The 22,695-nt window shown below is 40.3% G+C and overlaps 1 protein-coding gene across 5 annotated transcripts in view; it reads left to right on the top strand.

Moving 5' to 3' along the window:
- The window catches only part of CLCN4 (chloride voltage-gated channel 4), a 449,930-nt gene that overhangs the window by 217,019 nt on the left and 210,216 nt on the right, over positions 1-22,695 (top strand). For all 5 annotated transcript variants that reach the window (XM_044072575.1, XM_044072579.1, XM_044072576.1 and 2 more), the window contains exons 6-7: positions 15,475-15,597; positions 20,218-20,424. In XM_044072575.1, the coding sequence (XP_043928510.1) occupies positions 15,475-15,597; positions 20,218-20,424 (330 nt within the window). The remainder of the gene's footprint in view (positions 1-15,474; positions 15,598-20,217; positions 20,425-22,695) is intronic.

A 22,695-nucleotide genomic window follows, 5' to 3' on the forward strand; every position in this document is an offset into this window, starting at 1 on the left:
TACAATATTCATTACTTCAGTTACAGCTGGTTTAGACTTTGATTTCTGTTTTCTCATAATTGCACTTTTTGATTTGAGCTTAGTAAGGCTTAACTATGTTTGGGCAATTCAGATCCTGTTTCACAACTCAGAAGCAGTTGCTGCTCCAACATTTCTGACAATGTTCAGAAGGATGCATGTTAAAGTGACATTTTCTTTTATACCATTGTTTTATGCTAAATAAATCTGAAAATTTCTCAGAAGAAGACCTCTAAGTTTGCTTCCATTCTGTCAGTCCAAACTGCTGTCCAAAAGATAAACCAAACTTGGATGACAGGGAAAGTCATAAGTATAGTTTAAAAGCATATAAACAACTTTAAATGAAATACTGGTGGGCAAGGTTTTAGATATGAAATTTTAAATGATAAGTATCACTGTCAGGGATGGCTGAATGTCAAGAAATTCATAGACATGCAAATGTTCCATTGAGTCTGCATTAATGCTGTAGAGGGATAAAGCCTTGAATTTGGCCCAGGTGACCCAGGTCATGTGACAGCTCAGGAGCTTAACACCATATGCTGGGAGTGTGGTGTCTATCTCGGGTACACTTGCACAAGTTGATTTCCCTGGTGGAGATCAGGGAAACAATCAAACAGTGCCTTCTGTAGGTTAGCGGGACGGTTCATCACTGATGCCATTTCCAGTGGTAGTGCTACACTGACATGTGCCTCCCCTGTGAAACGCTGTGCCTAGGTGAATGTTCCAGTCCTTGGAATACTAAAAATTGCAAAAAGTCTCCATCTACCATCAATTCATGGTACAGCATGGCCATGAGTCAGCAACAGCTGGGCTACAAATAGGGGTCACACCCACATCTTCTTGCACTTGTACTGCTCAACTGCACTTTTCATTGGCTCAAATTTACAGCATTCCAGCCAATGACAGAAGTAGCAGACGTGTGTTTATCACTTAAGAAGGGAAAAGAGTGATGAGAGTTGTTAGATGTGCATGTGTGTGTGTTTGTGCATGTCCTAAGGAGACTTGCCCTACTTCAGAAGATGAGTGTGAACTTTTCAATCTGAATTTTTTTTTCACTCTACAAGCAGTCTGGTTAAGCGACTTGGTTAGAGTCATACAGTAGGTAAATGGCAGTAAAAAGTATCAAACTGTGATAGAAGACCACCATTAAAAGCTTAGAGCCTTAATACTTTGCACTAACTGCCAGACCATCACTCACTTTTTTATTTTCTAATAAATCACTGAAGGTTAAAAGTAAATGAGGTTTACAGTCAGTCAGTAATGCCACTCATTAGTGTTTCATTGTTTTTGCTGTTCAGAAAATGCATGTTAATGCAAAACCTGCTGTTCTGTTAACCTTTTAAGTGAATTAAAGTAGTTTGCCTCTTATATATCCCAAATTTTGCTGAACATCTCTGATTTTGCCTTGTGTTTATTTCACGACCCTCTCCTTCTGCCACCCAACACCACAACCTGTGAGAGATGCACTTATCTAGCCAAACTGAAGTTAAAGCTCTCTCCAACCAAGACTGAACTTGACAGTCAAGAGGAGAAGGTAAACACTTGCACCACACCACACTCATCACATAGTCCCACTAAACCTACACAACCAAAATCCACACACAGAAACACAAAAACATTTGCAGAGGCTCTCAATAATAATCTGTTCAAGCAACAGAGACCTCCAAAGCAGAAACACAAGCAATCTCCAACTCCAAAAAACCCAAATGACACATAGCCCACAGACTCAGTGTGCCAATAAACCACAGCCGATAAGGCACATCAACATACCCAACACACTAGTCATAGGTGACTCTATAGTTAGGCACACCGATGTCCCACTCACCAGGCTATACAAGGAGAAGGTTACTGTCAGTTGACTGTCGGGTGCCAGGATCCACCACATAACCCACACACTCAGGGCACTCCACAACAAGTGCAAATATGACGCTGTCATTGTCCATGTTGGTGTGTACGACCTGAGATGTACCTCCCTGGACTACATGAAAAGAGACATGGAAAAGCTCTCCGATCTTGTAGCCCAGGCAGGTATGACCCTAGCCCTGAGTAGCATCTTGCCATCGCCCAGAATGATACCGCAGTATAAGGACAAAATGATTGACTTCAACAATTGGCTAAGCTTCTGGTGTCATTGTAAGGAGATCCAGTATCTGCCTGCCTGGGATGACATGGTCAACAGACCACGATGCTTTGCCAGAGATGGCCTGCATCCATCGCCCCTGGGATTCCAGATACTGGCTAAGGCTCTTGCCGCCGCTATAGTGCCTTTTTTAGGTAAGGTTCAAATGACAAATTCACCACAGTAACAGGAACAGGCAAGTAAAAACTGAGGGTAATGCTACTCACTGCTAGAAGTCTAAATCAGAAAATGCACCGAGGCACTCCTGGAACTTATCTGCAGTGACTGAGACCTGGTTCAAGGCTCTAGAGAGCACCCTTGCATCACCAGGCTGTAATTTATACCACACTTTGCGGCCATCTAACCTGGACAAGAACACCAAAGGCGGAGGTGTGTCCATATTCATTAAGGATACCACACCTCCAGGCTAGTTGTGCAACATAATGCATCCGAGGTTATCCAAGTGCAACTTACTCTGGGCAAAACTGCAGTCCAAATTATAGCTTGCTACAGATCCCCCACCATGCCCCAGGATTCCCACTCCTCTTTTCTTGATATACTGGAAAATATTAGGGTTCAACCAAACACCCTAATAATGGGTGATTTCAACTGCCCCACCATTAATTGGGAAAACTACTCATGTAGCAACTTCTTCGCTCAACACTTTTTAGAATTCATAAATTCCAATGCCCTGGATCAACTTATCCACACCCACAACAGGGGCGACAATATCCTAGACCTAGTCATTACTAACATGAGTGACTGGTGTTCCACACCTGAAATCAACTCCTCATTGTTCAGATCCGATCATAAGCTAATCACCCTAGATATCCGCATCCCGCCCCCACCCACCATTAAGGAAACCACAGTAAAAAATGTCTCCAAAGCCAACTTCATGCTTCTTAAGGCAGAAGGGGAGAAATTCATGACACCCATGCAGATGGACAATACAGTTACGACTGCTGAATCCTACACAAATGCACTCTATAAGCACTTACATGAGTGCATGGGTCATGCTATCCCAAACAGAGCCAAGACGCTGTCCTCGGAAGCCAATCTGGTGGTCTCCTGCCATAAACAAACTCTACAAGAGAAGGAAGAAACTGTTGCAAAAGAGAGTAAAATTCCATGAGTGGAGGAACAGCAGCCTGGTCAGTGTCAGTAAGAAGCTGAGATCCTTTATAAGATCCTCCAAAGCTAGCTATGAAGACAAAATCACCACGGATTCTAAGGGCAACCATGAAGCATTCTATAGCTATGTCAAGAATCTCAATGGCAACACCCAGATCTGCTCTGAGTTACAGCACAATGACATGAAAATTACAGAACCAACTGATATTGCCAGCATCCTGGCAGATAGGTTCAGTGCTAACTTTACCCCCCTTTCACCCCCTAAAGGGCCCATATCTATACTGGAAGAATGTAGAGTCCCTGGAATAACATCTATGCAGGTAAAAGCTACACTCTCTAAAACAAAAAAACACAGCATCCATGGGACTGGACAACATCCCAGGCTGCGTTTTACACAAATTTCAGAATGAACTGGCTTCCCACCTAAGCTCCATATTCAATCATAGTCTCACGTCAGGCTTTGTGCCCAGTGAATGGTGCACAGCAACAGTTATCCCACTTCACAAAGGGGGAACCACCACTGATCCTGGGAACTATCGTCCTATTAACCTGACGAGCCCTGTCTTCAAGGCCATGGAACTTATCATCATGGAACTCATAAACAAAGACAATGGTAACCTTCAAACTCTGGACCCCACCCAGTTCGGGTTTGTGAAAGGCAGATCATGCCTTCTGAACCTGATAAACTTCTTTGAGGCAGTCACCAAAGCCAGAGACGAGGGTAAGGTGGTTCACACAGCCTGTCTTGACCTCAACAAGGCTTTCAACACCATCCCCAATTCTGGAATTATATCTAAACTCACTAAACTAGGTATAAATCCCAAAGTCATAAGATGGGATGCCATCTGGCTCACTGACAGAACCCACACTGTAAAAGTTGCCGACTCCAAATCTGACTTTGAACCAGTGACAAGTGGAGTACCACAGGGTTCAGTCCTGGTACCTCTCCTGTTTGGTATCTACTTCTCTGAAGTACAGGCTACACGGAAGGCCTCTGGCTAATGAAGTTCACAGAAGACTGCAAACTAGGAGCCATAGTCAAGTCCCCAAACGATGTGGACATCCTACAAAAGGGCCTCACTGAGATGCCTGGTGCCCGAGGCATGGCCTCAACTCAGTACCAAAAAGTGCATTGTCATCCCCTTTGGTAAAAACTCTGTACCCATGAACTACCACATAAAAGGTAGCCTACTTAACACCGAATGTGTGATAAGAGACCTTGGGACCCAGGTGGACAGTAGTCTCTCCTCTGATAATCACATTGCAACAGTAGTCAGGAAATCCTGCTATGTGGCACACCTCATCACAAAAGGGTTCTCATCCAGGAAAAAAAGAGGTCATTGTTCCCCTCTACTCAGCACTCGTTAGACCCATTATAGTGTACAATGCCACTTTTGGAATGTACCTCACAAGACATCTGTAGCAGCTGGAAAGGCCACAGAAGTACCTCACAAAGAGGATTACTGGCTTCAAACAGATGCCCTACACTGACCATCTCAAAAATGTCCTGCTTTACAATGTAGCATATCACCTACTCCAAGGAGATCTCTGCCTAACATATAAAGCTATATTAAACCCAGAGCTGTTGGACGTGCTACACCTTAAGAAATCCCAATCCCTCCAAGCTACACACTCTAGGGACCTAAACCTTGTGACCACAATAAACAGGACATGCTGGAGGGATAGATTCCTGTCCCAGAGACTTCCTATACTCTGGAAAAAGCTACCCATCTATGTCAAGCAAAGTTCCTCATTAGCACTGTTCAAGAAAAATCTTGATGAGTGGATGGTAAATAGGAAATACACCCCGGGGATCACTTCTGTGGCTCTGCTCGACAGGGGCACATGAAATTACCTTTCTTGGGTGGCGTAAGCCAAGGAACCTTGTTGGCTAGGCTTACTTAAGCTCTTGGGCCGATAGCCTAGTACCTAACTATGAACCTATGAACTTCATTTTTCTGGTAAATCACTGAGCATTGCAGTTAGACAGTAATACCAGTCATACAGATTCATAGTTTTTATTGTTTGGAAAATGCATGCTCCTGCAACACTATTTGTTCATTTAATGGTTTAAACAATTTGGAGCTGTCTGGCTTTTAAGGCTCTGGAATAGTAATAAACTATTTCTTTTAGTCAAAAGTACAGGTTCTGAATCTCTTCACCTCCTTTTATCTACTTTGAGCAAATCACTTAACCAGACAGTGCTACTGGGTCACTCCTGAAAAGGTAAACTTTGTCCAGTGGGTTTACCTGGTTAATAAACACATAATATCAAAATTTTGTCCCCCCATTATTTTGGCTTTGTCTAGAATTCTCACACAAAGAAATTGAAAGGTATTCTGGCCTACTCCTTGAAAAAAATGTGGCTTTCTGGCAAGTAGTAAATATTAACAAACATGAGAGTTTCAGACTTGTATTCTTCAGGAAATGCTTGCTAATGCAATGCTTATTATACTGGCATCTTTCTAAGTGTAAAAGAAAATTATTTTACAGAGGTAGCATTGTTGCCTCACAACAAGAGGTTCTCCTGTTCGATCCACAGCTGGAGTGCCTTCTGTGTGGAGTCAGCATGTCCTCCCCTTGGTCGAGTGGCCTCTGAAAGACATGCGTGAATGGGCGTACCTTCTCTGAAGGTTGGGCATTGGGCTGGCAACTCGGCACCGTAAAAAAATCTACTGCCAGTCATAAGCAGACTGGAGTTCCGCTGTGGTCACCCCTAACCGGGAAAAGCTGAAAAGACAAACAAAAACATTTAAAATCTCCTCCTAATTTGTGTCTTTGTTTTTGATTCTTGAATCAAGAAGTGAGAGGTCATAGGGGAGGTGCTCTGTATGGCTCTGAAATCAGTGAGCTATGATATATTTGGGCCAAGAAATGATTCATTCACTTAATCTCATGCGATATCTGAGGTATACAATCATAAGGCTGTGATTAATGTGTGTGTGTGTGTGCGTGTGTGTGCGCGTGTGTGTGTGTGTGTGTGTGTGTGTGTGTGTGTGTGTGTGTGCATGTATGTGCATTTGCATGTGTGTACGTGTGCACAGAGGGTATAATTCTCGCCAGCCCTTGATCTTTTTCTCATAAATCTTGTGGCTTTCTGGTAATGTTGTGGACTGCAGTCTCTAATTAATGCAAAAGTGAGTTTCGGACTTCATATCCTTCAGAAAATGCTATAGTAGGAACTTTTAAAGTACAGTGGATATAAAAAGTGTACAAACCCCTGTTAAAATACCAGGTTTTTGTGATATAAAAAAATGAGACCGCAATAAATCATTTCAAAACTTTTCCCACCTTTAATGTGACCTATAACCTGTACAATTCAATTGGAAAACAAACAAATGTGTTAGGGAAAAAATATAAAAAAATAAAACAAACTTACAATAAGCTGGTTGCATAAGTGTGCACACCCTTAAACTAATACTTTGTTGAAGCACCTTTTGATTTAACTACAAAATTCAGTCTTCTTGGGTAGGAATCTATCAGCATGGCACATCTTGACTTGGCAATATTTGCCCACTCTTCTTTGCAAAAGCCCTCCAAATCTATCAGATTGCAAGGGCATCTCTTGTGCACTGCCCTCTTCAGGTCACCCCAGAGATTTTCTGTTGGATTTAGTTCTGGGGTCTGGTTGGGCCATTCCAAAACTTTAATTTTCTTCTGGTGAAGCCATTCTTTTGTTGATTTGGATGTATGCTTGGGGTCATTGTCATGCTGAAAGGTGAAATTCTTCTTCATCTTCAGCTTTCTAGCAGACACCTGAAGGTTTTGAGCCAAAAGTGACTGGTATTTGGAGCTGTTCATAATTCCCTCCACCTTGACTAAAGCCCCAGTTTCAGCTAAAGAAAAGCCACCCCAAAGCATGATACTGCCACCACCATGCTTCACTGTGGGGATGGTGTTCTTTTCGTGATGCAAAGTGTTTTTGCGCCAAACGTACCTTTTGTAATTGTGGCTAAAAAGTTCAACCTTGGTATCATCAGATCATAACATATTTTCCCACATGCTTTTGGGAGACTTGATGTATTGTTTTGAAAATTTTAGCTGGGCCTGGATGTTTTTCTGTGTAAGAAAAGGCTTCCATCTTGCAACCCTACCCCATAGTTCAGGCATATGGAGAATATGGGAGATTGTTGTTACCCACCCTCCCTGTTTTTGTCTTGGTGTTAATCTTGGTGGCTTTGAAACTGCCCGCCCCTCTTGTAAATTTGCACTTGGATGCTCCTCCTGGGCCCGTCTCATTTGCTCAACTCAAAAAAAAAAATGTATCTGTTTTTACTGTATTTGTGTTTCTTCCAACTTTATTTTGCTTTTGCGTCATCTTAAAAGTACTCAGTTGTATTTATTACTGCTTGGTGTAACTCACTCTAAGTCTTTTAGTTTAAGCACTTGGGCTTCAGACCAGTTGTTTTACATTAAGAAGGTTTGTGCTCTGCACTGTAGTGGCAGGACAGGTAGCTTACATCCTTCTAAGTTGAGAACTGCTGATTGAGGGCTCAGTGTTTGTTATTCTAAAAGTGTATTAATTCTGGTTTAAGCACTTGGGCTTCAGGCCAGTTATTGTACATTAAGAGGGTTTGTGGACTGCACTCTTGTGGTAGGAGAGGCTGGACTCTGCCCTTCTGAGCTGGGAATTTCTGGTTAAAGGTTTATAGTGCCTGCATATTTGTACTGCTTCTTACTAAATTGGTGCACCTTGTTTGCTGTAGCATAGACTAGATCCAGGCCTGCTGAATCTAGTTTTGTTTATATAACGTGAGCACTAATCCAGGCATTCTTTAAAGTATTCAATTGTATTTATTACTGCTTGGTAGTAACTTGATTAAAGTGTAGCTATCATTCTAAGTCTTTTGGATTAAGCACTTGGGCTCAGACCAGTTGTTTTACATTAGGAAGGTTTGTGGCCTGCACTGTGGTGACAGGACAGGTAGCTTACATTCTTCTAAGTTGGGAACTGCTGATTGAGGGCTCAGTGTCTGTTATTCTAAAAGTGTATTAGTTCTGGTTTAAGCACTTGGGCTTCAGGCCAGTTATTTTACATTAAGAAGGTTCATAGTCTGCACTCTTGTGGGAGGAGAGGCTGGACTCTGCCCTTCTGAGCTGGGAATTTCTGGTTAGAGGCTTATAGTGACTGCATATTTGAACTGTTTCTTACTAAATTGGTACACCTTGTTTGCTGTACCATAGATTAGACCCAGGCCTGCTGAATCTAGCTGTGTTTGTATACTTGTTTGCTTGTTATTTCCCTGAAACACTAATTCCACTTAAAATGTGGCTTTTCAGCGCTTCTGTGGATCCCTAGTGACATCTGCATTGCTTACTGTACTTATTTCCTTGTTTCACTTGAAAGAAAGTTACTGTTTGTCATTTTTGCATTTAAGTTACCTGTAACACATTGCATTTAAGTTACCTGACACTTGCTCAGTAAAGCAATTATATAAGTCAGCACTAAAAAATTAAAAGCACTACACCCTCACAAACTCCCCTTGAGTACCTTGTTTCCCATTGGCCCTTCTTTTTTCCAATTATAAAGGAATTCCCAATACTATTCTAGCATGTCCAAAGGTCAGTTGTCAATCTCCTCTCTGGTCCAGCTGGTGAATCTGGGAATCTTGAGGCAATTGCACTAAATTCAAGTTTTTGGCAATCTTGAGGCAATGTTACAACTGCCTCATGTACACAGACAACCCTCTCCTCCTCCCAACAAATTCCAACACATGTGAGAGATGCAACCATATAGCCAAACTGGAGGCTAAGCTCTCTCAACTCAGTACTGGCGAAACCTGTCAGGAGGAGAAGGAAACCACACTCACTACAATTCCAGTCTCACATAGACCTACCATGACAGCAAACCAAACACATAAACACACAAAAACATACTCGGAGGCTCTAAATAAAAATCTGCCTAAGCAGCAGAGACCTCCAAAGCAGACACCCAAGCAACCGCTACCCCAAAACAAAACACGTGCAACCCATAGCTCACAAAGCCAGTGTGCCAAACAGTCACAGCCCTTAAGGCTAAACAACACACCTGATACACTTGTAATAGGTGACTCTATCATCAGGCACACTGATGTCCCGCTCACCAGGCTGGACAAGGAGAAGGTCACGGTGAGCTGCCTGTCGAGCGCTAGGATCCGCCACATAACACAAGCACTCAGGTCACTCCAAGGCAAGTACAAATGTGACTCAGTCATTGTCCATGCTGGTGTGAATGACCTGAGACGTACCTCCCTGGACTACATGAAAAGAGACATAGAGGACATCTCTGAGCATGTGACCCAGGCCGGTATGACCCTGACCTTGAGTAGCATCTTACCCTCACCAAGAATGATGCCACAATATGAAGACAAGATGATCAATTTCAACAATTGGCTTAAGTATTGGTGTCATTCAAAGGGGATCCAATGCCTGTCAGCCTGGGATGACATGATCGACAGGCCACGATGCTTCGCTAGGGACGGCTTGCACCTGTCACCCCTGGGCTTTTGGATATTGGCAAAGGCTCTTGCTACCCCCATAGTGCCATTTTTAGGCAAGGCTCAAAAGACAAACCCACCAACATAGGTATCACAAGGGATAAGAAACTAAGAGTAATGCTACTCAATGCCAGAAGTCTAAACCTCAAGATGCATACACTCAAAACTCTCCTTAGCATGGAGAACATCGATATCTGAGCAGTAACAGAAACCTGGTTTAAGGCTCCCGAGAGCACCCCAGCACTACCAGGTTATACCTCATACCATGCTTTTTAGCCCCAAAACCTGGACCAAACCAGAAAAGGAGGGGGAGTATCAATATTCGTCAAAGATACCCACACCTCCAGGTTGGTGGCACAGCACGAAGCACCAGAGACTATCCATGTGCAACTAACAGTGGGTAAAACTGCCTTCCAGTTTATAGCCTGCTACAGACCACCCTCCCAAACCCAGGAACCCCACTCGGCCTTCCTGAGAACACATATGAAGGTTTCTCCAAACACCATTATATTGGGCGACTTCAACTACCCAAACATAGACTGGGAGCATTACTCTAACTCCAACACCCTAGCTCAAAGGTTCCTAGAATTTATAAACTCAAATGCTATGGAACAACTTGTTACCACTCCCACAAGAGGGGAAAACATACTGGACCTGATCATCACCAACATGGGGACTCTATGCTCCAGACCAGAAGTGTATCCCTCACTGGTAAGATCAGACCATAAACTAATCTCACTGAATATTCACATCCCGACCCCACCCCCTGCCCAGAAAACCACAGTGAAAAACTTCTCTAAAGCAAATTTCACACTCCTCAAAACCAAGGTGGAATCCTTCAAAGCCCCCGGGCCTGTGGAAAATACGGCCCAGACCACAGAATCCTTTATAAACGCATTCTATGAACACCTTCAGGAATGCATGGATCATGCAATCCCAAATAAAACCAAGACCCAATCCTCCAAAGGCAGACGTCCTGTCTGGTGGACCCCAGCCATAAACAAACTATACAATAGAAGGAGGAAGCTACTACATGATAGAGCAAAATCCCAAAAAGGGAAGGCATCTCTGATCAGTGTTAGCAAAAAACTACGTGCACTCATAAAATCGTCTAAGGCCAGCTTCAAGAGAAAAATTGCACAGGACACTAAGGATAATCACAAGGCTTTCTTTAGTTATGTTAGGAACCTAGGAGGGAATTCCCAGATATGCTCAGAATTAGTCCAAAATGACAAAAACTACACCAAACCCACAGACATTGCCAACATCCTAGCTGACAGGTTCAGTGCAAACTTCTCCCCCCCTCCCCACCAGAGTGCTGCCCCCCTGACATCTCAGATGCTCAGGTAAGAGCCGCCCTCTCCAAAGCAAAAAACACAGCATCAATGGGACCAGACGGTGTCCCGGGCTGCATCCTACATGAACTCCAAGAAGAGCTAAACCCAAACATAAAACTACTGTTCAATCTCAGCCTTACCACAGGATATGTACCCAAAGAGTGGCGTACAGCAACAGTGGTCCCTCTCCACAAAGGTGGTGCTTCAACGGATCCTGGAAATTATCGCCCCATAAGCCTGACTAGCTTGGTCTGCAAAGCTATGGAAAGGATCATCATGGACCTCATAAAAAAAGATATTGGGGACCTACAGACACTGGATCCTACCCAGTTTGGCTTTGTTAAGGGCAGATCCTGCCTCTTAAACCTGGTTGATTTCTTTGAAACAGTCACCAAGGCCATTGACGAGGGGTAGGTGGTCCACACAGCCTACCTGGACCTCGCAAAAGTCTTCGATACAATACCCCACTGGGGCATTATAGATAAGCTCACCAGCTTAAATATAAACCCCTATGTCACTAGATGGGTTGCAAACTGGCTCAAGGACAGAACCCACATGGTTAGAATTGCTGGAGCCATGTCGGACTCCAAACCAGTTACAAGTGGCATCCCACATGGCTCAGTCCTGGGACCTCTCCTGTTCGGTATATATTTCTTGGAGGTACAGGCCAACATGGAAGGACTGTGGCTGACCAAGTTCGCAGATGACTGCAAACTGGGCGCTATAATCGACTCTCTAGCCGACGCAAGCATCTTCCAAAAGGGCCTCATAGAAACAGACAACTGGTGCCAGAGCCATGGCCTCAAGCTAAACGCCAAAAAGTGTATAGTCATCCCCTTTGGCAAAAACAAAGTGCCCACAAATTACCACATAGGTGGTAATCCATTAAGTACAGAAGAAGTAATTAGGGACCTGGGGACCCAAGTTGATAGCAATCTCTCATTTGACAACCACGTGGCCAAAGTGGTTAGAAAAACATTTTATATAGCCCACCTAGTCATGAAGGGATTCACATCTAGATCAGGGGAGGTCATCGTGCCTCTCTACTCATCCCTCATCAGGCCCATAATTCAGTACAATGCCCCTTTTGGGATGTACCTTACCAGACACCTGCAGCAACTGGAAAGACCCCAAAAGTACCTCACCAAGAGGATCAAAGGGCTCAAACAGATGCCATATGCTGCCCGGTTAAAGAAACTCCAGCTCTACTCAGTGGCATACCGCCTGCTCAGAGGCAATCTGTGCCTGATGTATAAAGCCATGTCCAACCCGGAATTAATGGACATGCTGCACCTCAGAAAATCCAAATCCCATCGAGCCACGCTACCGAGAGACTTGAACCTCAGCACTGAAATAAATAGGACATGCTGGAGGGACAGATTCATAACCCAGAGGTTCCCTTCACTCTGGAATAAAATCCCAGTCTAGGTTAGGCAGAGTCCCTCTTTGACTCTCTTCAAGAGGAATCTTGATGAGTGGATGGGGGATCGTAGGTTTACCCCGGGTATCACTTCTGTGACACTGTTAGACAGAGGCACAGTATACTAACCTCGAAAAAGGGCATAGCAAAATTAATTTAAAATGGGTGGCGAAAGCCAAACACACTCTGGCTAGGCTTATAAATGCCCTAGGGCAGATAGCCTAGTATGAACCTATGAACCTATGAACCTATGTAGTCCACAACCAGTACTTGCCAGAAGTTCCTCCACCTCCTTCAGTGTTGCTGTAGGTCTCTTGACAGCCTCCCTGACCAGTTTTCATCTTGTCTTTTCATTAATTTTAGAGGGACATCCAGTTTTTTGCAATGTCACTGTTGTCCCATATTTTATCCATTTTTTGATGACTGTCTTCACTGTATTCCATGGTATATCCAATGCTGTGGAATTTTTTTGTACCCTTCTGACTGATACCTTTCAACAATGAGATCCCTTTGATGCTTTATAAGCTCTCTGCGAACCATGGTTTTTGCTGTAGAAGCAACTGAGTGAATGTCATGAAAATCCTACTAGAACAGCTAAACTTTATTTGGGGTTAATCAGAGTCTCTTTAATTGATGGCAGGTGTGTACCCAAGAAGACTGAATGCTGTAATTAAATCAAAAGGTGCTTCAGCAAAGTATTAGTTTAAGGGTGTGCACACTTATGCAACCAGCTTATTGTATGTTTTTTTATTTTTTTATATTTTTCCCCTAACAGATTTTTTTGATTTTTCAATTGAATTGTACAGGTTATAGGTCACATGAAGGCTGGGAAACGTTTTGAAAGTGGTCTCATTTTTTATATCATAAAAACCTGGCATTTTAACAGAAGTGTATACGCTTTTTATATCCGTAGTATATAAGACCAATATTTAAAATCTGTTCCTGCTTTTGGGTGTCTGTCTCTGATTTTTGAGCTAAGAGTTTGGTATGGCTTTGGGAATATAGTGGGTTGTACTTTATGTTTCTCACAGCAGTGAAGTGAAATAAATTTCTACATTATTGTAATAAACAGGGGCATTATCAATTGAGACATTTTCTTTGGATATCGTCCTAACATTTTAACTATACATACAGACAGACAGGCAGGTGTGAAATGTACTGTGTTTGGGTTACAACAGTTTGTCCTGCACTTAGCATAAATAAGAAGTGCTGTAAGCTGTTAATGAGCTGCTCCCTATAGTAAAGGGTCTGGTTCTCTCAGCCTTTGTTTGTCTTCTGAGTGACTCTGACCAAGTAAGCTCAACAGGCAGTACTCTTGGTCTGCTGCTTTACATGGACCCTTGTTTCCAGTGAGCTGTCCCAGGCTGTTAGCAAATGTGTTACACATTTGTTTTTTTGAATTTCTGCACCCTTCATGTGGTCACTAATTAGGGCTTCACTATCTGTCATTTGATTACAAATCCCGGATGATCTGTTGTTGTTTAATTAGTAACCAGATGCATTTTCAATACATGGGAGTTTCAAGGGAAGAGATATTTACTGTTGTAAACATTAAGCTAGTTTGCAGTGTGAGAGCATTTTGTTTTATTTAGCAAATGATTGTCAGTTTTTTTTGCTGTAACATTTTGTAATATTTGAAACAAGTTTCAAATTAAATCCAAATCTCTCATTAGTCCAAAACAGGTACAATTTGTGTTATGTAAAACACTACTCTTGACTCTCTGTGCCATTTGGCTGCAACATCTCTGAATCTAGCTTTGACCATCTCATTCAGACTTCTCTTCTCCTCAACCACCCCCCTAGATACTTGAAGCTATTAATTTCACCTATTTTCAGTTTTCACTTCTTCTTATTTTCCCCCTTATGCTGCAATGACTGTTGTCTTGTCTGTACTTCGTTTCATCCCACGTCTTTGGTTTTGCATTCCATTCACATGTCATTTGCTGAAGTTCCTGTTCAGAGTCTGCTTGTAAGGCCACATTGTCTGCACGTAGCAGCTTTATTGATCTGCTCTCTGCAACCTGTTTACTAATTTTAAAAGCTAAAAATGTAATCAAGTGTCAGTAATACTGTATATCATGTAAAATGATCAGGGTGCATAGCTACCTTACTGTTTATTAACAAATGAATTGCAGTGCATTAGATCATTGTGTTGTACGTTTGGAGATTTTGAGTACAGTTATTCATATGCAGATGTATGTTTTTGAATAGTAAGTAAAACAGGATTACTAAGATAGACAGGTAATCCTTTCTATATCATTAATAATATGTGAGTGTTTAACAAAATTTATGTTTTTCAGAGTGCCAGTGCTTATATTTTAAACTACTTTCTTTACATCCTGTGAGTTTTTGTGTTTAATGTAAATCCTTCTATGTGGGAAGAACTACTCGTGAGTTATATAGAAGGATATATGAGCATAAATATGCTGTTCAAACTGGGGATGAAAAGAATGCATGGAGCAAACACTATAAGATGAATAAATGTAAGGTTGAGTTTAAATTTATTGTTTTGGAAGCACATTCTAATAGTCTTAATACAGTAAATATTGAGGAAGAGCTAGGCTGGTTAGAATATTGTTGGCAAGTCAGGCTTAATGCCTGCTTTCCACCAGGTCTTAACAACAGAGAGGAATTTGTAATGTATTTAAAAAAGAAGAGGTTCAAACACTAAGTGAGCGATATAAATGTTTATGTATGAAAAGCTGGTACGTTTTTAAAGAAATATTAAAAAAAAAAATTATAATAGTCATGTGATATATTGGACCATGTGATTTTTTAGTATGTAAAGGGTTGGGTGTGCCCAGAAGAAAATATCAGTCTGAACAAGTCTCAGAGTTAATAGGAGTGAGACGAAAGCACTAACTGGAATTATCTGTTTGTTTTATTGTTCTATAATAAATTTGCTGTTGTTCATCTGGAGCCTGACAACTTCTTTTGGATATGTGAGTGTTTAACAATATTTATGTTTTTCAGGGTGCCAGTGCTTATATTTTAAACTACTTTCTTTACATCCTGTGGGCTCTGACTTTTTCCTTTCTGGCAGTCTCCTTGGTTCGGGTTTTTGCACCTTATGCTTGTGGATCCGGCATACCAGAGGTAAGGCTGAATGCTTTAATAAATGGGTTATATGAAGCAAATTAGTACTAGATTAATACTTACTTTACTGGAGAAAATAAAAAGTGTTGAGGGCGTGATATCAGCACAGGCATTTAAAATATATTGAAGAGATGGTACCTTATTAACATAGAGGGAGATAGTACCTTATTAACATACAGTGAAATGGTGCCTTATTAACATTCAGTGAGATGGTACCTTATTAACATACAGTGAGATGGTACACTATTAAACATGCAGTGAGATGGTGCCTTATTAACATGCAGTGAGATGGTACCTTATTAACATAGAGTGAGATGGTACCTTATTAACATACAGTGAAATGGTGCCTTATTAACATGCAGTGAGATGGTACCTTATTAGCATACAGTGAGATGGTACCCTATTAAACATGCAGTGAGATGGTGCCTTATTAACATGCAGTGAGATGGTACCTTATTAACATAAAGTGTGATGGTACCTTATTAGCATGCAGCAAGATGGTACCCTATTAAACATGCAGTGAGATGGTACCTTATTAACCTGCAATGAGATGGTACCTTATTAGCATACAGTGAGATGGTACCCTAATAACATGCAATGAGATGATACCTTATTAACATACAGTGAGATGGTACCTTATTAACATGCAGTGAGATGGTACCTTATTAACATACAGTGAGATGGTACCTTATTAACATGCACTGAGATGGTACCTTATTAACATGCAGTGAGATGGTACCTTATTAATATACAGTGAGATGATACCTTATTAACATGCAGTGAGGTGGTCCCTTATTAACATGCAGTGAGGTGGAACCTTATTAACATGTAATGAGATGGTACCTTATTAACATGCAGTGAGAAGGTACCTTATTAATATACAGTGAGATGGTACCTTATTAACATGCAGTGAGATGGTCCCTTATTAACATGCAGTGAGATAGAACCTTATTAACATGTAATGAGATGGTACCTTATTAACATGCAGTGAGATGGTACCTTATTAATATACAGTGAGATGGTACCTTATTAACATGCAGTGAGATGGTCCCTTATTAACATGCAGTGAGGTGGAACCTTATTAACATGTAATGAGATGGCACCTTATTAACATGCAGTGAGATGGCACCTTATTAATATATAGTGAGATGGTACTTTATTAACATACAGTGAGATGGTCCCTTATTAACATGCAGTGAGATGGAACCTTATTAACATGCAGTGCGATGGAACCTTATTAACATGCAGTGAGATGATACCTTATTAATATACAGTGAGATGGTACCTTATTAACATGCAGTGAGATGGTACCTTATTAACATACAGTGAGATAGTACCTTATTAACATGCAGTGAGATGGTACCTTATTAACATGCAGTGAGATGGTACCTTATTAACATGCAATGAGATGGTCCTTTATTAACATGCAGTGAGGTGGAACCTTATTAACATGCAGTGAGATGGTACCTTATTAACATGCAGTGAGATGGTACCTTATTAATATACAGTGAGATGGAACCTTATTAACATGCAGTGAGATGGTACCTTATTAATATACAGTGAGATGGTACCTTATTAACATGCACTGAGATGGTACCTTATTAACATGCAGTGAGATGGTACCTTATTAATATACATTGAGATGGAACCTTATTAACATGCAGTGAGATGGTACCTTATTAATATACAGTGTACTGCTTCTTGTTCTTGCTAAATCTGTAGAAAGAAGATAGTCTTTGTTAAGATGTCTTTTTTATATCCTGACATATAGTCATTTTATCTGAATATGCAATTTTAAAAATGTTTGAAACTTTATGAAATAACACCCAGTAGGGTGTCTCAAAACTTTTTTTTATGTAGCTGGAGATCTACTTGTTTATAAACTGCACTGATGCTAACTTTCTCTAAAGTACTGCTTGTTTTGCTGATTTTGCTACATTCATATGATATCACTGTGGGTGTTTTTTGAACAAATGGGTTAGCCATAGCATCCAGTCTGGCTTAATTTCATCCATAACAGTCATCTGCAAACACCTTTTCTTGGATTAAAACAGACACTAAAGGCTTATGAGTCATTACATCTGTGAAGCTTTTCTCACCGAGGTGCTGTCTAGCTTGTTTACTTCCTGTCTGGGCAAGGATTTCTGCATTACTTTGGATTCTGTTTTCATCAATAATTGTGTAGCAAATGCAATGGATTTTTTCATGCTTTCCAGGAACTTGTAGGATAGCACCAGTTGTAGTTCTACATGAGAAACTTTTGCATTCCAGTCACTAGGCAAGGAAGAATGAAAGTGTTTAAGTCCTTCATTTGATGTTATCTTTATGGTGCTAATGAAGGCTCATTTGGAGACCCAGTCAGCAATAATATATTTAGTAGGTGTAGAACTTGTGACAGGTTGGCTAGAGATTTTTAGATCTGTATTGGCCGTGAGTGTAATGTATGGAAAAAAGGCCATGGCAGGACTATCTAACCTGTGGTGTGAACTTTGGTTCTAGATTATTGTCAATATTGATGTGACACCTCAATGACCCTATGTGCAAAAATGGGAAAACAAGGGGTTGTGGATGTAAGGATCAATGGATGGCTAGATTTTTGGAGAATTATTTTATGAGCATTAGGTACATCTTAATACATAACACATTCTAAGGATTGTATGCCTTTAAAACAGCTTCTGTATTTGTCTTGCAGACTGTACACTCTGTCCTTGTCAGTCACATTATTACAATGTAAAGTTTCCTCCTTATAAAACTCACATGCTTAGGTCAAAACCTGTAGACTTTTAGCCTATCCTCAATCATTCATAGATTTTCAACACTACTCTACTTGTTCTGGAATATTCTCAAGATAATGATGCACATTGCAAATGCCCTGAAGTACATAACCTATTTCTTTTTTACCAAATAAGTAGCAAAGGTTATGTTAAAATAAGCCATTTTCCATATAGTCAGAAGCAGCATTGAAGATTTTTTGATCTGTGCTGTAAGTATGCATTTGTTAAGTCATTCTTGTAGTATTCTTCCTGTTAGAAATTAAAAGATTCCTTCAGATGTAAGGGACTGTGTAGAGTATGTAGCATTGGGTTAATAACTTTGAATTCTTCCTGAATATTCTTTAGCACAGGGGCTATGGCCACGGCACATTCACTCCATTCCAATTTACAGAATATTATTACACTTTTCATTTTCTGTAATTGCAACTTTTCCTTAGGCCTGAGTCTTATGAGACATGGGACTAAATTTTGATGTCTCAGTCTTTCTTCTTGCCTTTTAATGTCCGCATTTCCTTGAAAGACGATGTTTTTCATTTACCAGCAGATGCAACATTTCAGCTGTGGCTTTATTAATATTCAGTAGTTCAGTTAAAACTGGGTTATGGCAAAAAACCATTTTAAAATACAGGTCCTATAATAAAAATAAAGGCTCTAGAGTCCTTACTTCTGTCTAACCTCTTTTGAAAAGATGTAATGGGCTCAGCTGATGAATAAACAAAGGTAACCTGCTCCACAATTTAACCATAGATTGGCTCAAATATCTAGTTCTCCAGACAGTTCTACTTTTAGTAATTATGTACATATAGCTTATTCCTTTTGTTGTTTGCTCGAGTCCAGTAACTCAATATTTAACAGAAGATGCAGCTCTTCATTCATTAATGCTTTGAAGGCTAAACACAGTTTTCCCTGGTAACTGTCTGAAATGTCAGGAGCCACTAGAGAGAGTTCCAAAATATGGAAATTGAATGTTGGAAAGAATGGACTTGCATATACTAAGTTGGAGATGCCATTTCTTGGAATATTCCTTTTTCTCTCAGGTATGGCAATCTTGGAGTTGTTATATATAAACTTGTTAGTGTGCCCCCACTGCACAAAAATGTTTTAAGAAGAGCAAGCTTTGAGATTCACTCTTCGCCTGTGTTTTTGGTCTTTTTTTGGCATGTTGGCACTTGGCATTTCAAGTGTCGACATTTCAGTACCAAGACTCTCAACTTTTTCCCTCAAATACCTGTAACTAATTAAAAAAATACCTAGACTCTCAAGTCTGGATTAGTATGAATTGCCATTAATCTCTGTTATTCTTAGTGAACTTGTGTTGTAAATTTTCAGGTAGTAATAAATCGCCCTTACTATATAAGCAAAACAGCATATTACATTCTATAATTGGACATGGAGAGAATGGTCATGAGACTCAGTGGCCTTGGAATATCAATGAATCTCTAAATATATCATTCGTTACTGGCCAAAAATACTATTTTTGTGAAGCCTGTTTTTAGAGGACCCCCATGGAGAAAAGCCCAAGTTGACAACTGATCAATTAAGGACTGTGGACTGTTTGAATCTATAAGTGTGAGCACATGTGTACACACATAGACATACTTGCACGTGCAAGCGCACACACACACACACACACACACACACACACACACACACACACACACACACACACACACACACACACACGCTTACTCATGTGTATAGACATGCTTGCACCTTGGCTGTATGTAATCTGTTAGACTTTGTGTTTCAGGTGTCATACTGGAAGTGTTTGAACTAAAACAAAATACAGTTTTGAATGCTTCCGCTGCCTGATTTTAATTAATGAATGCATTTTCTCTCTTTTCAGATTAAAACCATACTAAGTGGTTTTATTATTAGAGGCTACTTGGGGAAGTGGACATTGCTAATTAAAACAGTTACCCTGGTGTTAGTTGTTTCTTCAGGCTTAAGTCTTGGAAAGGAAGGACCTTTGGTGCATGTTGCTTGCTGTTGTGGGAATTTCTTCTGCAGTCTGTTCTCAAAGTACAGCAGAAATGAAGGGAAGAGACGAGAGGTTGGTGCAATATTCACATTTATACTTAAAAGTTTGTCATAGTAAACAAATTACTAGTACAGTAATGCAATAATGTTTGAAGTATGCCTTAAATTTAAATATATAGGTAGTAATGCCGTTTTATGCAGTTCTGGAAAATTCTACTTGAAAATCACTTTGCATGTACAACATATTTTTTTTCAAGAGATGCAGTGATTGATTTTATCCTGCACCTTTGTACTCATTCTATTATGTTGCATTTATTGCCTGCTTCTGTTTCAGATTCAGCATCTTGGACTTATTTTAAGGAATATATCTGGGTCTGTTGTGCATATTAAAACTAATCAGTGATTTTGCATTATTTTACTGTAAAGAGCATTCTGAAGACACACATTAGACTAGCAGTATTATATCAAAGTACATTATGCATGGGTACTGTGGCGTGCCAAGCAATAATACTACACCCACTTCTTGTGATTCCTCAAGCTGCTTAGGAATCACACAGGCATACTCCATATTGCAAAAATGATTCCTCAACACTATGCAACAGTACTTAATTTACATTGTCATTAAATGCCATTGTAAATGGTAATGGGGTTGCTCACTGGGTATAAGTACAGCTTCAACTGCACACTAGCAGTGGTGTTGCAGCATTACATAAGGGAGAGCACATAAACCTGCAATAACACTGTTGATGTATAGGTGGAGCTGTTTTATTAGCTGGTGACGTGTATAGGACAATGGCCTTGCATATGTACAGTATTATGTTCTCATGTGTTGCTCCCTTTGGACACAGTGGATGACAGCAATCTAATTTTCTAACAAAAATTGGACTGCACTATATGTGTGCAGCCTCACAGCATTAGGGTTGCCACCTTTTCAAATGGCCAAAGTGAGACATTTTTGGTACAAACATCAGATTTTACAGGCCGACACATACCCAAGGTCAGTACAAAGGTTAGAACTTAACTTTTTTGCCTAAATAAAAGCTTATTCTTGTAGCATTTTAGTTGCTTATTGTGTTTCTTATAACATTTAGGTATTTTAGATACAGAATAACTGTTTTATGCAACTATTTCATAAAATATAGGAAATAATTTTGTCCTAAAATCTCAGGACATTTGCCATTTTTACAATTTTTTGTCAGGACACAACTGCCCAAAGAAGGACTGTCCCTCGCAAAGTGGGGCAGGTGGTAACCCTACACAGCATGCTACAGCATTGTTATAACTCTAATACTGCGTACATGACAGAGTTTTCCCTGTTAGGCATGCAGTATTACAGCTGACATGCAAGTGGTGCTGTGGGAACTACCAAATTCAGAGGACCTCTATGGCTACATATTGGGTTTAGTGACTTTCAGATTATGCCTGGAACAAATAATAAGATTCATTAACATGCAATGATTCTGAATCATATTGCCTCTTCTTGGTAAAGTGCACATCAAAAACAATAGCTGCTTTTGTGTAACATTACACGCTATTACATATACTCTGTCACCAGTATATCATCAGGATAAGTGCTTAGCTGGGTTTTAGGCTGAGAGTAATACTGCATAATGCAACAAGCACTATGTTGTACCATCCCATGTCTTTCAGAATCAGGTTCTGAAAAGTATAAGCTGTAGTGCAGTTCTCATACAACAGATATGTTTAAAATGTTTTTAAAAAGTATGATTTTTTTAAAGTCTACATTAGAGTACAATATATAGTAGGATTCCTCAATGTGGATGTGTTGATTCAAATTTATATTCTGATTATCCATTTTATTTACATATCATTTTTACTTTTTGGTTTCATTCTAATTTTATTCATTTTAACTAGTTAAGTTAACTGGTCCGTCTAACTTTTTCGGTTACATTACCATGCACACATATTTTTGTCATCACTTTTTCTTAGTGAATTTATTAAATATTGCTCACATTTATTACCAACTTTGACTTCTTAAGTGCAAATGTAGTGCTGAGCTAATAACTATGTACCAATCTAGTTTACTGCTTAAACTCATGTCATTTGTTCATGTATGTACTGCTTTATGCATATTATCACCATTTGATGTGGGTCATGACTGAAAATGGTGCAGTATTACGCAGCAGTTGATTTCAGTGCTTTTAAGAGACAAGTTATTAGCCTTACGATAGGCCTTCTATAAGCTTACCATCTCTCAATGACAAATCATATACCCTGATTGGCAACCAGTTATCAAGTTCTTAAACAGTACCAGACCATCTCTCTTTCACATTCTGAGTGGATGATTATTCCACATCCTCCCAGCTCTACACTGAAATGGACA

This window comes from Protopterus annectens, chromosome 5.part0 (genome assembly GCF_019279795.1).
Source record: "Protopterus annectens isolate FY-2018-M chromosome 5.part0, PAN1.0, whole genome shotgun sequence".
In the NCBI taxonomy this organism is placed as follows: domain Eukaryota; kingdom Metazoa; phylum Chordata; order Ceratodontiformes; family Protopteridae; genus Protopterus; species Protopterus annectens.